General features: G+C 42.7%; 2 protein-coding genes across 7 annotated transcripts in view; both read right to left on the reverse strand.

Annotated features, from left to right (window-relative positions):
* The window catches only part of LOC310892966 (uncharacterized protein), a 59,495-nt gene extending 41,653 nt beyond the window's left edge, over positions 1–17,842 (reverse strand). Inside the window, exons 1-2 of one of the 3 annotated variants that reach the window (XM_083821319.1) lie at positions 15,979–17,842; positions 15,097–15,187 (exon numbers count right to left, since the gene is read on the reverse strand). The gene's annotated coding sequence lies outside the window, so the exon portion shown is untranslated. Of the gene's footprint in view, positions 1–15,096; positions 15,188–15,698 lie in introns of all 3 variants that reach the window. The other 2 variants (XM_083821318.1, XM_083821317.1) reach the window with 2 other exon arrangements.
* Positions 17,843–17,979: 137 nt separating this feature from the next.
* The window catches only part of PARVG (parvin gamma), a 30,769-nt gene continuing 27,449 nt past the window's right edge, over positions 17,980–21,299 (reverse strand). For all 4 annotated transcript variants that reach the window (XM_083821330.1, XM_083821327.1, XM_083821328.1 and 1 more), the window contains one exon: positions 17,980–20,269. In XM_083821330.1, coding sequence (XP_083677456.1) covers positions 20,190–20,269 — 80 coding nt within the window. In that variant the 3' untranslated portion in view covers positions 17,980–20,189. The remainder of the gene's footprint in view (positions 20,270–21,299) is intronic.

Raw genomic sequence — 21,299 nt, forward strand, 5'->3', positions numbered from 1 at the left:
AGCATCATTTTAAGAGGATTCTGTCTATATTAGCTGATTACAGTTTTGCAGAGGAAAGCCATATCAATGCTGATGCCATTTGGACCTCATGGCAAAAAGGCCAGGAAGCACAGTCAGCCAGTTCCTATACAGTTAATGTAGCGGAAACATTCTTGCAGGATGTGAACCACACCAGATAAACACGCTTTGGCAACCCCTGGCTGACATGGTTAAATTCTTTTTTAATGAGATAGCTGGTTACTGTCAAGAACTACTAAAAGCATAGTCCACCTCAAGGCAGTGAGTACCACTGGGAGTCTTTAAGTAACACAATCTCCATTAAACTACAAGTGCCTACACTTGTACTACTACAAGGAGAGAGCTTCCTGGGTAATAAAGTGCAAAACATTCTCCAGCAGAACTGTCTCTCTCCTTCAAATCTAGAGAAGAAAAGTCAGCAGAGCATCTTCCAGCAGTCTGAAAAATATATATTTGGGGAAAATAATAACAGCACACACACCACCCAAAAACTAGGGATAATTCTTAAAAATAACCAATTCTATTCAAACCACCTGCCACTGATCCAAGGCACAAATTGACAGGTAGCAGAATATTAGGTCTAGGTACCAAGACACAATCTGCCTGTACAGAACAGCAGTGCCATATACGTAATGAATGTACTCGTGAATACACTCAGCTTAAACTGTAGGATGTCTTATGCCTCACTTCATGTACACAGCACCACAACCCAGGATGAATTTCATTTGGTGGCCTTGCACAGAGCTGTGTATGCACAGCTCCAGGGCTAAGCTCAAGCACCTAAGACTGGATCCTATGCCTCATACAGGTATGAGCAAAAAATTTAGGTACCCCTAAATCCTTCCATCATAGCATTTTATGTCTCTACCTGAGGACTGTCATTTAAAAATGGACGCAGAAATTCTCAGGTGGTCTTCACAGCATCTCATCAAGTTCTAGCACCTATAGCACACAGTGGATTTCAGTACTGGGAAGCCTGAATTATCATACTGAGATTAAATCTAGCATCCTTAGCTTGCACTAAGCATATCAAGCTGGGTCATTGGTCTACAAAAAACTAAGCATTCACCAATGCTATCCTTGATTTATGGAGTATTTCCCTGTTAATTCACTCCCCCATGTGAGTGCTAAAAAAACATGGAGTTTTGTTTCTGTGTTTTAAATCTTAGCTGTACAATACCAACAAGAAACAACCTTTCATCTGTCAACCTTTCATCTGTAAATACTTTCTTACAAAAGCTGCAAGCTACCATTGTCTGCCTTAACCATTCTCTTGTACGATTAACTGTCTTCAGGTATTTATAAAGCTGTTTCATTTACCAAGCCCATTTTCCCCAAGCAAATAAATGTAAAGAGAGCCAGGATGATAGCAGAGGAATAGAAACTCTTGTTCTAGTGGTGTCACAGCACCTGGGGTTGAAACACCTCTGAAGGAGGAAGGATTCTCTATCTCAACACTGGCAGAGGCACAAAGGAGGCAAGGTGCCTCTTTCCAGCCCCCCATCAGCTCTGTGAGAGCTCAGGACTACAGCACCACTGTCAGATACCCCTCTTTTCACATCCCCACTTGTCTTTTTTCCCCTGCCTCCAGTCTGCAGACAGACTGGAGAGGGAAGAACAGGTCAAAGCCAGGTAAAATAAATAAATAAGTCTGTAGCCAGATTCTTCATCCTAGTGTATTTATTGACATGATGTAAAATTAGATGCAAAAATTGAAGTGGAGGGGGAAAAAAAGTGGGGAAAAAAATCCCATAAAAATAACTTCATAATGTCATTAGAATTTATTTATTTATTTATTTTAAGATAGCAAGCCAGTGAAATACCCTTTGAAAAGCAGATAAGCTCAGAAATTTCAATAGGAATTACTGGGAACAAGTTGCTAATACTATTATTTTTTCTAGACCCATTATCTGAGATATGCTCTCGCATACCTCCCACCTACTTCAGGCAGTGACTGAAGGTTTAAAAAAATAAATAAAAATCAATCACTACTTCAAAGGCTTTAAAACAAAAACAAAAAAAAGAAAAAGAAAAAAAAGAGAATACAAAAGTAACACCATCACAATGGCTCTCTCCATGGTAATTATCAAGAATATACCTCAAGACACTGGGTGAAGAAAGAAGAAACAGAAGAAAGGCATGAAGTGTGACCGCTGCGCCTTAAAAATAATTTTCATATAGTAACTGTCTCAATTGGCTTTCTTAGACCTCACAGTATTTCCAGACTTACGAATTTCCCAGGCTGGAAAATATTTATCTCAGCAGGTTGCAGAGCTTTCTGCTTCTGTCTTTATTATATGTAGTTGGGCCATCTTCATTTCTCATGTGCAGGGGGTTGTTTTCATATGCAACCAATGTTTGCTTTGAAAGATGATGAATGATATTGAATGATGAATGAGAAGAATGATATTTCATGCACCAGTGCACAAGCCACTCTCTCATCATCGATGGGTAGAAGGAGATTTTACCCAAATATAGCTGTCCTCTAATGTCTAACACAGAGCCACTATAAAGCAACTCTGTTAAAGACATCATTTTACATTAGTACTTCTTTCTTCTTTTCAAGGAAAAAGGGCATATTTGCCTTGACTTGCAATTATGGAGGTATGGAGGTACATGGATTTGCAAGTTAATATAATAGTTACAGAGAACTTGCTATTTTTCCCCCACCCTCAGGAAATATTCTTTAATTTTGCATGCGTTTGGATTCTCACCTCACACAGCTGAAAATGATTACTGAAATTTCTTTTTTACTGCATTATTCAGAATTTAGGCACGTTATTCACAGTTAGGCACTTTGAAATGGGATTTCAGAGAGAATTTAGCATGAAGAAAGCACGCTAAAGCATTATCACACATACACATAGTCATACACAATGTCACATACTACAGATACCTGAGGAAAGAACATTTTAAAATTAACAAAACCTAAAATAAGATTAAAAGTTATCTGACCTGTTTTTGTGTGTACCAATTGAGACTCCAAAGCTGGTAGATATTTTCCCATACAGAGTCCTAGGCAAACTCCCATCCCCCCCAGACAAACCCCACCCGGCCTACTCCCCAGAAGTGCAGTCTGTGTGGGCACACTGCACTTCGCCACACTTCGGCCATCACTTGCTGCAAAGCAAAACAAAGCTCGTTTACAAGTCTGAATTAAAAATAAGCAAAACAAAAAGGTAGAAAACAAGAAGCAATAACTCTAAGAGCAGTTTCAGGAGAGCAGGAGGAGGGAGCTGCAGGGGTTTCATTCCAGGTCTCCAAGGTGGTGCAGCTGTTCCTCTGGCGTAGGCAGGTGTTGCAGTGTGGTTGGCTGAGTGAGGCGCTTTTCCTGCAAGCAGACCCAACAACATTAATCACATGCCTTCGTGAGCAGACGCTCCCAGTTAGAAACAAGTCTGCTAGTGTGAGGAAGGTGGCAACAGGTCTGCCTCCCCCATCATGGGTTTCAAGGCTTTGGGCATCACAGAGCCAAAGGGACGTGCTCCCCACATGCCAAAAAGCACACCTTCTTCCATGCGCTCATCTGCTAGAGACGCATCAAACCAGCTCAGCAGAGAGAAAAATCCCTTTTAATGGGTTTTCCCCACCACCACCAGCCTGGCAAGGGGCCAGGTGAGCTGCACCCAGCCTAGAGGAGGCTGTCTGAGGGCTGCTCACCACCTTCATGCCTCGTGCTCACCACCTTCAGAGACCTCGCCACCACCCCTGGAGTTGGGCAGGGGGACCACCTCATCCGGAGACATCAGGTGTCTTCTCCAGTATGTCACTCACTACAAAACAATCCAGCTTGCAAAGCACCTTCCTTAAAAAAAATAAAATTCCTCATTAGAGGGCAGCAACCACTAAAAGCATCCATTAAAATCCATCCTCACAGACAGACAGGTATGAAATTAGACTAGCAGCAATTGGCTTACTAGAGCTGTCAAATCACAGAAAGAAAACTTTTGGAGAGGAACATACCTCCAGCTATTAGTTAATTTTCCAGTACACTAAGAAAGGCTATTTGCTGCAGGATTTTGCCATGTATGATTACCAATCAGTTAAAAACCCACCCCGCTTCCTTTGGAAGTGCTGGTTGTCTACAGCCATTTCTCCAAAGATAATGCAAACAGGATTTCTATAAACTGTTTGCTTCAGCTGCCTGATAGACAATTAATTCTTAAACCACTAATACTGGATTTGCTTCTGCACTCAGATGAGAGGAAATCTGAGATATCAGAAAGTAAGGAAATACCCTTGTTCATGCCCAAATACCCTTTGTTACATGCAAATGTAGCTAAGTATGTGAATAGGCTGCAGCAGAAAAGTCAGCACAAATGTCTGCAGTTAATCAAAACTAGCTTATGAGTAAAATTGAAGTGAACATTTCATGCTGCTACTAGTATTGCAAATGAGTGTTTCTTGATTTGACTGGCTCCAAGCCAGCAACAAATGGATTTTCTAGAGCCGCAAATTTTATAACATATTTTGTTCCAGAGGAAAGTTGCAAGTAGGAGGTGGAATCACCTTCAGCACCCATGCTAGTAGCTCCCCCCATAGCAGGTAAGCACCCAGGTTCCCCCACTCATCCTACGTTTGCTTCCATTTGTGTCTAACAGATGGTGTCTGTCACTCTCACAAGCACTCAGTGACAGTCCTGCTTGGCCTGGGAGCTGCTCTGGAAGCCATCCAGACAACATCCCTATGAATGGCAGACTGTATATTTCGAAAAGGATTTTCCAAAGTCTTCTAAATTTGGCTCTACTCCCACTGAACTTACAATTAAGTCAATGGTGGGTGTCTTGGAAAAAAGCATCCACAGGACCCAGAAAGTACAAGTTTTGGACAACGTCAATTCTTCCCCAGGGTAGAAGGAGGAGAACAGAAGGCATAGCATGCGCCAGTGTATACTCCATCTCTTCTTGCACATGGTCTCATCTGAGAGACTTTTTTCTCTTCTGCCTTGAATATTGCAAGGTCACTTATTCCTGTGCAAATCCTGTGAATTACTGCTCTTATGTGCTGGCACCATTTCATACCCAGTTTCTATAGGAATAAACTCACATGGAGCAAGATTGTGAGAAGTCAGAGAATAGAGAATTTCCTAGCACACTAAATAAATTCATTTGCTGACGGATTTTGCCATATGTGATTATAAATCAGGTAAAAACTTTCTTTGGAAGTACTGGTTGTCCGCAATCATTTCCCTAAACGACTTGGTCTCAACCACATTATGTAAAGTCAGCTTATATAAGGTAGGACCATGGCAAAGATTCAGACCTGAGACACCTTTCTCAGGCTCTGGCCAGCAGAAGCAGTACAAGATGAGGCCCTTAGTAGGAGGTGTAAGTTGACATTAAAGCAGACTCTGTTTGGCCTGCCGTTACTGTGACCTGGTCTTTGGGAATGTTCAATATATTAGCTCAGCTCCAGGACAAGCACGTAACTTGACAGCAGCTACATATTGTCACCCATCTGACAAAGCTAAAAGAAGATTACAAGAGCCAGAACAACTGAGCGTGCTTGCTGGATATATCAGACCAGTCCAGGTGACAGCCAGCTCAACTAAGTACTTTTGTTTGGATTACATTATGGTGTTTTCAAGAAACTCTTTCAGAGAAGAGAAAAACATGCAATGACACACACAGAAGGACCCGAAGAAACTAGTTTGTCCTAAGATCCCTTAGAAATGTGATCATTCATGCTCAGTATGATGAAGCTGTACACAAAGATTTCTTTAATATTGGTTTAAGATTCATGTGTGCTTAGCTCTTAACATGGTTTACTGAATGTTTCTGATCATACCTGGTACTAAATCTAATATACCATCCTGCACGGACATGAGGAGTTTGTAGAAACTGTATTTTTTGCAATAAATTCTGAGGTGTTTAATGTTGCTCCCATTCCAAAATAGAAGGGAGGAATTATTTCAAAAAGTATAAAAAAAGGTAACGAAAATACAATTTTGTACCAACTGGAAAGAGACTGAGGCTTTGGAACATGAATCATTTTCATGGATTTTGGATTGTTTTTTCTACTCACACACTCAAGACTCCTTCCCCTACCTCCATTCAAGAGCACAACTTCTAACATTTTTATTATTTAAGAAACTTTGAGTATAGCAGATGACATAAACTGTGTTAGCTGCCTACTTTTGCAGAGATGCAAAATGAACTTCAGTAACATACTATGAGCTGAATTAAACTGTCTGCCAAAAGCAAGCAAACTTTTTTAGACAATCTGTTATTTGACACACTGCAACCTGTAGAGCCTATTGTACCATCTGCTCTGTATAAAGTGCATGGTACATGTTTTACAGGGTTTCTAAACTTAGCAATGAGCCAGAGACAACACTTCCACAGTGGGGATCCCCTGTAAGAAATTTTATCAACAATTCTTGCCCTTTTGGCTTCATGTCCAAGATCCTAGAAAATCCCTTTCCATGTAGACTTTGTTGCCCTTCCTTACAGACTCTATACCCTCAGGGGGACCAAAATACGTTTCAAAGCATATCTCCGCTGGTGATCTCATGAGTAACTCTAAGGGTTAAGAAAGCACTAAGATTAAACTTGTGGCTCTTCAAACTCTGTAAGGACACAAGCTTTACACGTGGTTGGGTATAGAAATTACATGCTTAGCTTTCTCTTACCTAAGACACTCTAACTGGGAGGAGTCTTAGTGTGAGAGCTGTATTCCCCTTGTCTGTGCTGTAGTTGTCCCAGTAACAACCTGAAAGCTTTGCCTTGGAGATACCCATTCTGATATCACTGTTTGATAAAGTTCCTTGTCATTAAAAGATTTCTTGCACAGTAAATATGCAAAAAATCTGCAGAATGTACAGTAAACAAGAGATGTCAGCTCTTGAGGTACATTCTATGCATACCTAACTCTACTTGCACACTGCAAACCTGACACTTACAGAAGTTACACTACTACACGTAACAATACAGCAGAAGGTACATTCCCATCAGCGGCAGACTAGCTGACTTGCAGAAAACAGACTCCACAACCTGTAAAGTTGTAAATAGGTATGTTTATTTGGCACACGCGCTGGGCGCAAGGGGGATAGCTCCACCTAACTTGCGCACCAACGGGTACGGGCAGTGTGCTTATATTAGTGGGACAAATGCATATTCATTTAATTTCCCATAAGTCTTTTATATTCATCAGGTCTCCGAAGAATCATTAACATAGGTTCCGTCTCTATTTGTATGCATACTGGCGTCCTTGGGTGGTCGGTCGTCTGGCATACTCTGGTGGTCTTTTGTTGAAGGCCAGAAGTCTTCCTCGCTGCTTATCTTCTGGCCTTTCCTGTCTTTGACAGACTTAGCAGTCAAGCCAATTCTTGCTGGTTCCATTACCTACTCATACAGTCTTTTGTTCCCTTATCTTTGGGTCGTTAACATATAATTGTGCTAGCTAAGACCTAGGAATCACCATCCTTTATCTTGTTCCCTGTGTCACAGCATCCATATATCCTACACACAAAAAGTCCTGGTGTACAACTGCATAAGAGGAGTCCAATCTGCTGGGGTTCTCAAACATTCAGAATTTTTCAAAACCTCCTTATTCAACATCTTCCTGCCACAAAGAGAGCACATCCAGGGAAAGTACACACATGCTCGCTGCCTTGAATCAGAAGGTAAAATGGGGATGGAAAATTAGATCATTAGTGTGATCTGGATATGTGATCTGGATCCCTAACATACTGGTTCAGTCAAAATGCTATGACATCCTTTTTTTTTTTTTTTTTTTTTTCCGGATGTTGGAAGAAGGACAAAGGAATTATTCTTTCATACCACTGAGAAACATTTTAAATTCTTATACACAACAGGTAGCTGGTGTTCCCAGAAATTTTCCACAGCTTTTTTGCATTGCAAATGTGACTTCTCTACCTTCTCAGTGACACGTCGAAAGCAATGAACATGGAGAGGCGAAGGAGTAAGCACTGCAAAAAGGCAGCTGCTTGACCACCCAGGCAAGCAGCACAAGGGGGCCACAAGATGGAAGAAAATTTGGGGGGCAAGGAGTCAGAATGCCCAAGTATTGAAATATGAAGGAGAAAGAACACACAGAGAAGTCAGATGCTAGAAGGAGGCTGTGATTTGAGGTTTATTCATTTTTTGCATGACTTTAGTTGGTGTGTCTGCAGAATAACCTGACAAAATATATAGACCTAGTTTCACTAAGACTTCTTGATATTCCTATAACTGCATCATAACTTAACGTGGTCCAAATTATCTAAACTCTTTTCTATGACATAACAGAGGTGAAATTGCACTAGAAATACATTTCTTTAGATTTCTTTAGATTACTTTAGATTTTATTTAAGGTCATATAATATATTTGCAACACTATTTCTAGTAAAAACATCCATGCTAAGAACTTGTGGTCTTTTGACTCTACACATTTTATTTTTCCTGGCTTTTCTCTCTAAAAGCCAGGCTAGTGCTGTGCATACACTGGCTTGATAGCTGGGCCCAAAGAGTCATGGTGAATGGAGTCAAATCCAGTTGGAGGCCGGTCACTAGTGGAGTCCCCCAGGGCTCAGTACTAGGGCCAGTCCTCTTCAATATCTTTATCGATGATCTGGATGAGGGGATCGAGTGCACCCTCAATAAGTTTGCAGACGACACCAAGTTAAGTGCATGTGTCGATCTGCTCAAGGGTAGGAAGGCTCTGCAGGAGGATCTGGATAGGCTGGACCGATGGGCTGAGGCCCACTGTATGAAGTTCAACAAGGCCAAGTGCCAGGTCCTGCACCTGGGGCGTAACAACCCAAGCAGAGCTACAGGCTGGGAGATGAGTGGTTAGAAAGCTGCCTGGCAGAGAAGGACCTGGGAGTATTGGTTGATAGTCAGCTGAATATGAGCCAGCAGTGTGTTCAGGTGGCCAAGAAGGCCAAGAGCATCCTGGCTTGTGTAATAAACAGCGTGGCCAGCAGAGCTAGGGAAGTGATTGTCCCCCTCTACTCGGCTACAAGAAGGACATGGAGGTGCTCGAGAGAGTCCAGAGAAGGGCAACGAAGCTGGTGAGGGGTCTGGAGAACAAGTCGTATGAGGAGCAGCTGAGGGAGCTGGGCTTGTTCAGCCTGGAGAAGAGGAGGCTCAGGGGCGACCTTATCGCTCTCTATAGGTACCTTAAAAGAGGCTGTAGCGAGGTGGGGATTGGTCTGTTCTCCCACGTGCCTGGTGACAGGACGAGGGGGAATGGGCTAAAGTTGTGCCAGGGGATGTTTAGGTTGGATATTAGGAAGAACTTCTTTACTGAAAGGGTTGTTAGGCATTGGAATAGGCTGCCCAGGGAAGTGGTTGAGTCACCATCCCTGGAGGTCTTTAAGAGATGTTTAGATGTTGAGCTTAATGATCTGGTTTAGTGGAGGACTTGTTAGTATTAGGTAAGAGGTTGGACTGGGTGATCTTGGAGGTCTCTTCCAACCTAGACGATTCTGTGATTCTGTGATTCTGATACAGATTCTAAAATATTTATCATGTTCTCTAGCCTGGAGCTAGCAATTGGCTATGCAACAAGTCTTTCAGAAAGGTAACCACGCTCAGGGACAACCTTGCACCCATCAACGCCCTGGACTGTCCTGGAAGGAAAGGGACGATTGAATGTGATGGTTGATATTCATCATTAAAATAAAATACTTCCCCTATGGGAAAAATGGTGCTTGCATGGTTTGAAAGCCTAATTGCTGAGGAGACTTTTGGAAGCAACTGTGGGGATGTCTTCCTGAAAGAAACAACACAGTAGAAATCATAGGAATAGAACAAGAGAAGGAAAAAAAGAATAAGGAAAGGACAGACACAAAGAACAGGCATCCCCTCCGAGGAGTACAGGTGCTTCTCCTTCTTGCCAAAAGCATTTAGGATCTGCCAGAGCTTGCCCTCCAAAATTCAGCTGGTCAGATCCCAGCGAGGCACGCCAGAGAGGTCCCCATGGGAGAGCTCTAGCCAGCTCAGTGAATTAAGAAATGGCCATGTCACCCTGCAGGAGGCAGCTCCCAAGGAGGAGGACAGGTCCTGATCTCAGACCTGTGGGAGCATTGCCATCCCTAAACTTACCCTGGTGTTCATGTGGTTATTTCACCACAAATGGTGCCTGAACAGGGACTCCCTAAATGAACAGAGACCAAAAAAAAAAATGAACGAACAGGGACAAAACCAAAAATGAACTAACAGGGACAGGCTAACGGAACAGGGACACTGATCACCTCACGAAGATAGGTTCGGTCGAACCCAGCAAGCTGAAAGGAATCGTACCCAACTGAAAGGAAGCTCAAGCTGAAAGAAGCGACTTCTGGTTGCCGCTGAGAGAAGCGGACTCCACGCTGAAAAGAAGCGCACTCAAGCTGAAAGAAGCATTGTTGAAAGAAGCATGCTGAGAGAAGCATACCCACACGCACAACTGCCTCTCACAGGCTGAAGATAAGCAGTTGCACACCATGGGGAATATGGCCTTACTAACAAAGAATGTCCTGGGAACTTTCCAGCTTATTCTCAAAAAAAAACAGGGAAAAACTGTGCCCTCTGCAGCCTTGCAGCAAATGCTTGTATGGGCTACCATGAATGACCCCTTTATTACGAATCACACAGTTTACAATCCTGAAACATGGGACCAAATTGAGGTCAAGGTGTGGGACTCTGCTACTAAAAACAACAAGGTTGTGGCTGGATTGCTCGGCACCTGGCAAATAATCTCTGAGGCCTTAAAGAGCCATGTGTGACCACAATCAGAAACGTGTGGTTTGCCAGATAGTGAGGGAGCTGTGGGCTCATCCACTGATCCACCTGGCATTGCAGGCCTTTGCTGTTATGCCCCCTGGTGACCTGGGCGTTCCTTTTGATCCAAGCCCTATAGGCCCTGTAAAGGAGCCAGATCTTTCCCTTTGATCCAGGGGGAATAGCATACATAGGGCCCGAAGGCCGAGTTGTTTAACAACTTAAAGCGAGACATATTGTATCCACAACTAGCCCCTGAAACTTGCCGGTGTTTGTAATCAAGAAAAGGAACGGAAAATGGAGACTGTTACATGATTTGAGAAAAATTAATGAAGTAATGGAAGATATGGGAGCACTTCAACCAGGATTGCCATCTCCAACTATGCTCCCCCAGTCATGGACATGAATAGTGATAAACTTAAAGGATTGTTTTTTCAACATTACACATTTGCCAGAATTTGGAAAACTTCGCTATGTTTATGTTTCAATTGATACCTTTTCTGCCTGCATTTTTGCACCTGTCCATGCAGAAGAAAGGGCAAAGGACGTGTGTAAACATCTTCTGTCAGCTTTTGCGGCATTAGGAATCCCAAAAACAATTAAAACAGATAATGGGCCAGGATATTTGGCCCACGAAACCCACTTTTTTTCAAGAGTGGGGCATTCAACATCTGACGGGTATACCCCATTCTCCCACGGGTCAAGCAAAAAAAAAAAAAAAATGGGTCCACAGTACCCTAAAAGCTATTGTCCTGGTTTCAGCTAGGACAGAGTTAATTTTCCTCCTAGTAGCTGGTAGGGTGCTATGTTTTGGATTTAGGATGAGAATAATGTTGATGTTGATAACACACTGATGTTTTAATTGTTGCAGAGCAGTGCTTACACTAAGCCAAGGACTTTTCAGCTTCTCACTCTGTCCTGCCAGCGAGCAGGCTAGGGGTGCAGCAGGAGCTGGGAGGGGATAGACCCAGGACAGCTGACCCAAACTGGCCAAAGGGGTATTCCATACCATCTGACATCATGCTGAACAATATATAGGGGTGGCTAGCCGGGGTGGGGGGACCGGCTCAGGGATAGGCTGGGCATCGGTCAATGGGTGGTGAGCAATTGCATTGTGCATCACTTGTTTGTACACATTATTAGTAGTAGTACTATTATCATTATTATTTTTCCTTTCTTATCTGTCCTAATAAACTGTCTCTATCTCAGCCCACAGGCTTCATTTTCCTGATTCTCTCCCCCATCCCAGAGAGGGAGGGGGAGCGAATGACTGTGTGGTGCTTAGCTGCCAGCCAGGTTAAACCACAACAGCTATGCTTCAAAAACGAAAAAAGGGGTAGTATGGGTATGATCCCCCAGGAAAGGATAGCTAAAGCATTCTATGTTCTTAATTTTTTTAATCGATGGACAGAGGAAGGTCCTCCGATTCACAGACATTTTAATCATAATACCTTAAACTCAGTTAAAGAAAGGGCACAAGTCATGGTAAAAAATTTAAGCACCAGTCAATGGGAAGGGCCCTACTCTCTAATAACTTGGGGCCAAGGTTATGCTTCTGTTTCAACAGGAGCCAGTCCAAGATGGGTGTCGTCAGTCTCACCTGCCTTAACATGATCACAGCACTCTCCTCAGCGATTTGGACTCCAGCTCAGCCAAAAAACAACATATGGGAAGGTCCCGCTGGCACATGCGGGACTCGCAAACAGGGGCTCCAGGAGCTGAAGGGGCAGCCAGAGCCCCTCAGCTGGGCAGCACTCAGTGCCTGCCTCTCCCAGGGGTGTGGTTACAAAGCTTGTTAAAGATAGGATTAGTATGCCTGATAGTTTTTCTCTGTGTCTTAATTTGTGTTAATCGTGCTTTCTTTGTTAATAATGAAGGGGGAGATGTGGGAGTGTTGCCATGGGGGTTGACAAGCTCTGTGGTTGGTGATAACATCGGACTGGTGACAATGAGGCCAGGAGGAATGTAAATAAGTTAGAAGGAACAAAGAAGGGTGTTTCAGGAGACACCTTGCTGTCTCAAACTCCATGTTCTCCGGCCGTTAAATCATAGAATATCTTGAGTTGGAAGGGACCCACAAGGATCACTGAATCCAAAACCTGGTTCCACACAGGACCACCCTAAAATAAAACCATGTCTGAATGCATTGTCCAAACACTTCTTGAACTCCACCAGGCTTGGTGCTGTGACCACTTCCCTGGGGAGCCTGTTCCAGTGCCTGACAACCAATTGGTGAAGAACCTTCTCCTAATATCCACCCTGAACCTAATCTGTCACAGATTCATGCCATTTGCTTGGTCCCGGAATGGAGCCCTGTGGAACCCCACTAGTGACCGTCCACCAGCCTGATGTAACCCCATTTACTCTAACTCTTTGAGACTGACCCGTCAGCCAGTTGTTCACCACTCATACTATGTATTTACCTAGCTGTATGCTAGACATTTTGCCCGGAAGGATACTGTGAGAAGCTTTACTGAAATCCAAAAACATCAACTGCCTTCCATTGGTCAACTAGGTGGGTGACCTTGTCATAAAAGGAAATTAAGTTCATTAAGCAGAACCTTCCCCTCATGAACCCATGTTTTCTGTGACCAACAACTGTATTGTCTTTCAGGTGTTTTTCAGCAACTCCCAGAAAAATCTTTGCTATAATTTTACCAGGCACTGAAATGAGACTGTTATAAATGAAGATACAATTCAATCTGAATTTAGTAATATTTATAAAAGGCAAGTAAACAGCGCTGGGTGTGCAGGGAGTCTACGCTCTACCAACACGCACACACAACCGTTGAACTTTCTAAATATATAGAACATTACTTTTACATATTCATAAGAAACCCGAGTACGCTTATACATATGTACAATCAGAAAAGGTATCAATTGAAACATAAACATGGCAAAGTTTTCCAAATTCTGGCAAGTGTTTAACAAACAATCCTTTAAGTCTATTACTATTAATGTCCATGACTAGGGAGCATAGTTGGAGTTGGTAATCCTGGTTGAAGTGCTCCCATATCTTCCATGACTTCATTAATTTTTCTCAGATCATATAACAGTCTCCATTTTCCATTCCTTTTCTTGATTGCAAACACCGGAGAATTCCAGGGCTAGTCATGGGTACAATATGTCTCGCTTTAAGTTGTTAAGCAACTCAGCCTTCGGGCCTTATGTATCCTATTCCTCCCGGATCTAAGGGAAACAGATCTGGCTCCTTTTCAGGGCCTATAGGGCTTGGATCAAAAGGAACGCCCAGGTCACCAGGGGGCATAACAGCAAAGGCCTGCGATGCCAGTAGCGGCGGGGGGGGGCCGATGGTGTAGCAGGTGGATCAGTGGATGAGCCCACAGCTCCCTCACTATCTGGCAAACCACACGTTTCTGATTGTGGTCGCACATGGCTCTTTAAGGCCTCAGAGATTGCTCGCCAGGGGCCAAGAAATCCCACTGCAACCCCGTCGTCTCTAGTAGCAGAGTCCCACACCTTGACCTCAATTTGGTCCCATGTTTCAGGATCATAAACTGTCTGATTGTTAATAAAGGGAATAAGCCGTAAGGTTACCAGGACAGTCTTTGTTTCTAAGGACGTATGATTCCCCATAATGCGCAACTGCTTACCTTCAGCCAGCGAGGGGCAGTTGTGTGCACGGGTCCGCTTCTCTCAGCTGGAGCTTCCTTCCAGCTCCAGTACGCCTATTTCTAGCAACTTTCTATACGAGCTTCTTTGAGCGGTTTGCTGAGTTTGGCCGAACCTATCTTCATTAGGCGATCAACGTCCCTGTTCCTGTCCTGGTCCCTGTTCCTGTCTTGGTCCCTGTTCTGTTAGCCTGTCCCTGTTCCTGTTGTTCATGTCCCTGTTTGTTTTTTTCATGTCCCTGTTTGTTTTCTTCAGGTCCCTGTTCAGGTGCCATTTGTGGCATAATGACCACGCGGACACCAGGGTTCTTTTAGGATCAGTACCTTCTACTACTTTATTGATGACAGAACTTCATCATATCGTGTTGCATCCCATATTGAGGACAGGCTCCCTTCTTATACTATTCGCCTCACAGTAGTCCTTTTCCACTAACTCTTCATTGGTCAAACAACTTTGCCCGGCAACCAGCAAACCCCCAGCAACTTCCATGCCTTAACGGCTGGAGAACAAGCAACCCGAGACGGCATGGCGTCTCCTGAATCACCCTTCTTTGTTCCCTCTAAACTCTTTACATTTCTGATGGCCTCATCGTTAAGAGTCCGATGTTATGACCAACCATGGGGCTTGTGGACCCCCCATGGCCACAATCCCACATCTCCCCTTTCTTTATTAACATCAACCATCTTCTTGACACAAATTATTACTCCATATATCACAAGACTGACAGGTCTGTAGTTACCAGGGTCTTCTTTCTATTCCAATTTTCAAAAAAGGCAAATGTCAGCTTCCAGTCAAGTGGGACCTCTCCAGTTTGCTTTGCCAAACAAGACCTGTAATTATTACATCAGTCATTTATGGATAACTTTACTATTCTCTTCTTAGGAAAAGACCCTTCCTAAGAATACAGCTGTGGGGGTTTTGTTTGTTTGTTTTTGTGTTCCTGCAATTTATTGCAGTGTTCCTGAACATTTGAAGTCAAAACCCTAAAAATAATAGGCCTTAAATATCTACTTAAAGACTACGTACATTTATTTAGGTTCATGTATTCTGGTATTCTTACCTTAACCAATGGAGACTAATAAAGAAAACAGATTGTCTAATCAACTGGGGCTGAGAGGAATGAACTTGCACTAATGTTAGGCTGTTTCTGTGAGGCACCCATATAAACACACAAAACAAGATTCTTAGCAGAAAGAAGTTGTGCTACTACAACTTTACAGAAAAGCAGTGTTGTTTCCTGTGGCTTCAATTCTGTCAAAATTTAAAGTCTAATGTCTATGCAAGAAAATTTATTGGCATAAGGTCATAAAAAAAAAAAGGTTCTAGAATTGGTATACAAACCTCAATCTTAGATTTCTTCTTTCTGCTGACTTTAATATTTCACAGCAGGTTGACCCAAGAGATTAGTGGATCCCTTCTCACTCTATTGCCTCTTTTCACCCTGCTCAACTAAAAATAAACACCTTCTCTCTTCTACATTAGCTGCCTGCATCCTCACATTTAACTTCAAGTGTTTTTTGCTATTCAAACGCCACAGACGTAATCCCCTTCCAAAATCTCATCCCCAAACTTAACAGACACATTGTTCCTATTACGCTTACGTTGTTCCTATTATGCTTACGCTTGAGCCGTTCCTTGCCGCTGGCCGCCTTCGCATTGGCACGGCCACGGCACCGCAGCGCTCAGCAAAGCCACCGTGGGGAGGCGGCCCAGGGAATGGCTGCGAGGCCACCCCTGCTGTGGCCCCTCCGGTTTCGCTCCCGGTGGCGCTGCCTCGGCGTGGCCACGCCCCGCCAACCCCAATCCCTCACCCGCCACTAGCCAAGCCCCGGCCCCCGGCGCTCTCCATCGCCGGCCCCGCCGTTGCCATGGGCCCCGCCAGACATGGAAGTTGCTAAATGTTCGCTGTTGCTGGGCAAAGTTGTTAACCAATGAATAGTTAGTGGGAAAGTACCGCTTGTAGAGCTAATGGTATAAGAAGGGAGCCCGTCCTCAATAAAGTTGTAGTTGAAGTTATTGATCCTTAAACTTACTCTGGTGTACATGTGGTTATTATGCCACACAAGCCCAGTTTGCAGTCTCCAGTTTGCTTTCCCAGGTCTGCCACCAGTACCTGACTGTTATAAATGACTGAGTCCCAAATAGGATTACAATCAAAGTTCACAATTTATTAAATGAATAGAGGCAAGCAAACAGCGCTGGGTGCGCCGGGAGTCTCTGCTCCACCAGGACGCACACCTGTTACGTAAGGCGGCTGGTTTTTATGCTACTAGGCTAATACATATTCATTACTACTTCTATAAGAGGCAGGGTTATTATAATTGGTTTCCCGAATCTGAAACCCTCCCAGGGACGCCTGCGTATCGGTCTCTGGTGGTCTCTTGGGGTTGCTCGGGCTGAAGGCTGGTGGTTTTCCTCCCTCGCTTTTGTCCTTCAGTTGTCCTTCAGCTCCCCCTTCCTCTTATTTGGTAGCCTTTGGGCCGGATTTCAGAAACTCTCGCAACATCCCCTGCAGTAGTCTGCAGTTTTCTCTAAAACCCCCTTTGTTTTCTTATCACCTAGACTCAGGCCTCAATGTTAACCCTTCAAATCCCTTAGTAACACAAATTGCTAGACCATTCCTTACACTGACCCTGTAATTAAAGCTGTTGTGCATCTTCCACCTCCCTTAAAGTCATCATGGTAACTCTGCCCCCTGCACCTGCTTTTCTTTCTACAGACCTTTGCCACCTCACCTCTGCAAAGACACCTTCATATTTAAAAGGCAGAGTGTTTTGGAAATACAGGACAACAGAAAAATGAAATTAAGCAGGAGTCAGAAACACTTCAGATCTCTTCTAAGTCATGGCCTTGCTACCCGGCCACAAGTCACTTCCATTTGAGAAAAGGACAACAACAGAAGCTGCTGTGGGGCTTTTCTCTGGCTCCAAAATTCCTGGACAACATACTGGCCATTTAAGAGAGAAACAGACTGTATTTTCTTTCTCAGAAAAACTTTGATACAGTAAGTCAATGACCCCACTGGAAAAATGAACAGCCACTGCAGGTAAACTTGCTTACCTAGCTACAGACACAATAAATGAAAACCTCAACACCTTAATAGTCCACCATGCTTTTCCATCAGAAATGATTTACTGTCTGGCATTTAAACATGAATATTGCAAACTTAATTATATGTTAATGAAAAACTTGCTCAAAGCTTAGTTTATTCAAAATATAGTTAATTTGCAAGCTTAAACAGTAAGCAGCTTTGCTTTTCATTAACTTACACTTCAAACAGGAAAGGGAAACACGGTATCTTGATGTAAGGCAAAAGTAACATCTGAGAACAATAATATGTATTTCCATTTTCCCCAGTTTCATACTGTTGGAATATTCTTCTTAGCTCTGTTAGTTTATATTTACTATTCAAACCATGCCAAATCTGTGACTGTATCTCAAATGTAATGTGCTTGTATATTCTGCACTGGTTTATGGAGTGGGTGCCTATACAATGGATTAGTAAAATTCTGTAGCATGATTTAGGAATCAAACACAGGCTCTTTATCAAAGTGTTCAGAGACATCAAGCATGTTATAAATTGGCTCACAGAATAGAAAAACAGATTAAAACATTCTTATTTGGTCTTGCTGTATTTTTTATTCAAGCACATTAGCTGTTTTCTAAAGAATGACTTGTTTATAACAGGGTTAGACAAAATGATGTTGGGAAGGGAATACAACCCTTTCTTTTATTAAATATCAAGAACCAGATTTGGTTCCCCTGACAAGAATCTGCAGAAGTGCAAACACCAGATTTACTTACACCAGAGGAGTGGGCCACAAAACTCAGAGCACACAGAGAAAAATCAACGTTTCCTTGATGTGATAACCTCCCAACCAGGCAGCACCAGCTAATCCTCCCCCCATGCCACCTTTACCCAAGGCATAGTCCAGAGGCTATAAAAAAAGCCACACACTGGAAATGACTTCTGGTCACAAGCAACAGGGATGAAATTCAGGTTAACAGACTTGGTGGAAAAGGCTGCACTGCTACCATATCTCTGCCAATTGCTCTCCTGCTCCCTCACCCCTACCCTCCACCAGAGACAGCCCAATTTTACCTGCTCAATAATGACATATTGCACAACCTGCTTACGATATTAGAGCAATGGCAGCGGGGATCTGTGAAGCCAGAACAAACTTTAAAAGTCTCCCGGTAAACTGTTTGAGCCCATTAAGGAATAAAGCAAGATACGTATGGAGACTTGCACATGAAAGAACAAGTATTTCTGATTTAAGTCTTTCAAAATGTAACATACAACTAACTTGTGTTAGGGAAGCAATTTGATCTTGCAGTTCATTTGCATCACACATTTGGATTTTCTCTGCAAAAATATAACAAGGTAGTTATCGGTGCAAAAGGGATTATGCTCACAGCAGTCTGCAGAATGCTTTCCTTTAGCAGCTGTGCATTATTACCATTTTCAAAGGCAGGACTTGAGGACTTATCATCATTGCTATCTAAGGATCTTTCTTTGGCTGGGTGATCAAGAACTAGACAACAAATTCTCATCTGTTAATGTCATCACTTGCACTCAGCGTGCCTTGGTGTCCTGTTAATACACAGATAGAGGATCAGATCAGAGATCAAGTGTCAGAGCCACTGACTGCAGGAAATTAAATCAGTTTAGATGGAAGCCAAAATAATATCAAAACTTTTGTTTTTTAATCACATCCCAAGCTTTACGTAACACAAACATGACATAATTTTAAGGTCAAGTGAGCAGATGAAGGTTTTGAAGGAGCTCAGATTTAAAACCTCAGAGAAAGAGCAAGGGTGACAATTGACATGAATTGTGTTTAGCTAGCTGCATCCAGGGGGGCCTGCTGGGTTGCGTCAGGATGTTTGCTGGACAAATGCAGCTAAGAAAGTCCCACAAGAGTTTGAGAGCCCCCGCATCACGACTATGCTGTCAGAAGTGGCAGAAACTGAGCTTTGTTACTTCCATCAATGCTTCCCTCTTCTACCAGCCGCAGAGTAAGCCAAGCCAGGGTCTGTCCACCTCTGTCTGGAGGGAAATGCAGTCATGTCAGTCTCTCCTGTAACATGCTTGACATCCACATTTTCGCTATCTGCATGTTACACTAGGGCTGCAGCAGCCTGAAGCTGGCCAGTTTGGCCTTAGCTTAGCAAGAAAATCAGGGCATCTTTCCATAGCTGTGCAGGTGACCCTTCTGTTACTACAGTCTCACATCGGCATGTGATCCTAGGTCCCTTTTCCAGATTCGAGTGAGCAAGTGATGGAACTTTTATCAAAGACTTCAATTATGTCATTAAAGGTAAGTTCCGATTTCATTTTGGCTACCTATTCATCTGGTGTCCAATCCGCAGTCTCCTGTCTGAGAACAGCTGGCCACCTGTGTAAATAAGTTTTTGAACCTGAACTTTCATAGTATCTGTAATCTTCCTGGAGATGCCATGGTTGGTTTTCCCCTTCTTGTGTTTCCAGAGCAAACCAGAAGCAGAAACACAAGGGGGGGGGGGGGGGGGGGGGTGTAATAACATCTTCCATATTCATTTCCAGAAGCAAAGAATCCAGAATCTTTTATAAGCATGTGTTACACTTTGCGGCATTATGGAGTCTTGAACGAACAAGAGAGAGAGATAAAGAGCTACAGACACAGAACTACACAATTCACTGGCCCTGAACATGCACTAACTTCCAGTTATTCAGGGTGTGTGAAACCTTGCAGAAACACATATTTGAATATACAATATTAATACAGCAAGTGTCAAACACAAGTGCATGCACAGCGGCAAACAGAGCATCCAAGTTCTTGGTCTTGCTCTTCATGTTTCTTTAGTCTTGTATTTGGAATACAAGCAATACAGAATCCTCATTGTAGACTTCATATCTCCTTTCACAATATCTGTGGATGCACAAGAAACAAACAAACAAAAAAAAAAACAGATGGGAAGTGTTAGCAATCCCTGGAAGAGGAGGAGGCTGCAACTGCCCAAGAATCTTCCACATTTGCCTAGTTATAACACGAACGTAGACGGTCTAATTGCAACATAAAGCAAAACAGGAACCACAGAGTTAGCAATTTATTTATGTATTACATGAACATAAGGAAAAGGGACCTTTTGCTGCACTATCTTGCTGGAAGACAGGATAAATAATGCATAGTGAGAAATAATTCTTACCTAGCTCAGAACAAGAGGACAGAGTAGATAATTTAATAGGACTTTACATCTTTTTTTTTTATGATTCTTCTGTGGCATGACTCATGTTGGGAATTACCTTACACTATTTTTTGCTTGTAATGTTTCTATCATGTTTTGCTGCTGTAGGTTTTTTTTTTTTTTTAGTTTTCAGCTTCCATGTTCTTGCTAGGCAACCTGCTCTTATGTTTAATAATTACAAAGGAAGACGATAACTGCTTTAGAGAGCTTACTGTTCTTCTTATATTGTTGTAAATCACCAGAAGAAACACTAACAATGAAACACCAGCAGATGAGATCCTTTAACAGTAAATAATGTAGCTGTAATAAGTACCTCTAAATCATATTAAATTCAGTCACTAGCTGAGGATTTTCCCCATGACCTACCAGCTATTCTAGCTTTAGGTAGAGCAGTCATTCTTTCTGATTCTCAGGACATCTTTTGAAATGTGTCTTCCCATATGAAACAAGTTTGTTTTTAAATCACTAAAACTTTTTTTGAGATAGGAAAATGGCTTTCCCTCCAGCTCAGCTGCTGCACTTTCACTAAGAACTGTCACTGTTCTAAATCTGTAAAAAATACTGACTTATTAAATGGTTTAAGTTTAGTGTAAAGTTACTAAAGTTATAACAATGCAACATTTTTAGCATAGGAATAAAAATTGTTCAAAAACAATTTTCAGCTTTATTATTATTCATTCTGAATGAGGAGCTATTGGGCAGTCATATAATAAA

Source organism: Anser anser, assembly GCF_964211835.1.
Source record: "Anser anser genome assembly, chromosome: 1".
Classification (NCBI taxonomy): domain Eukaryota; kingdom Metazoa; phylum Chordata; class Aves; order Anseriformes; family Anatidae; genus Anser; species Anser anser.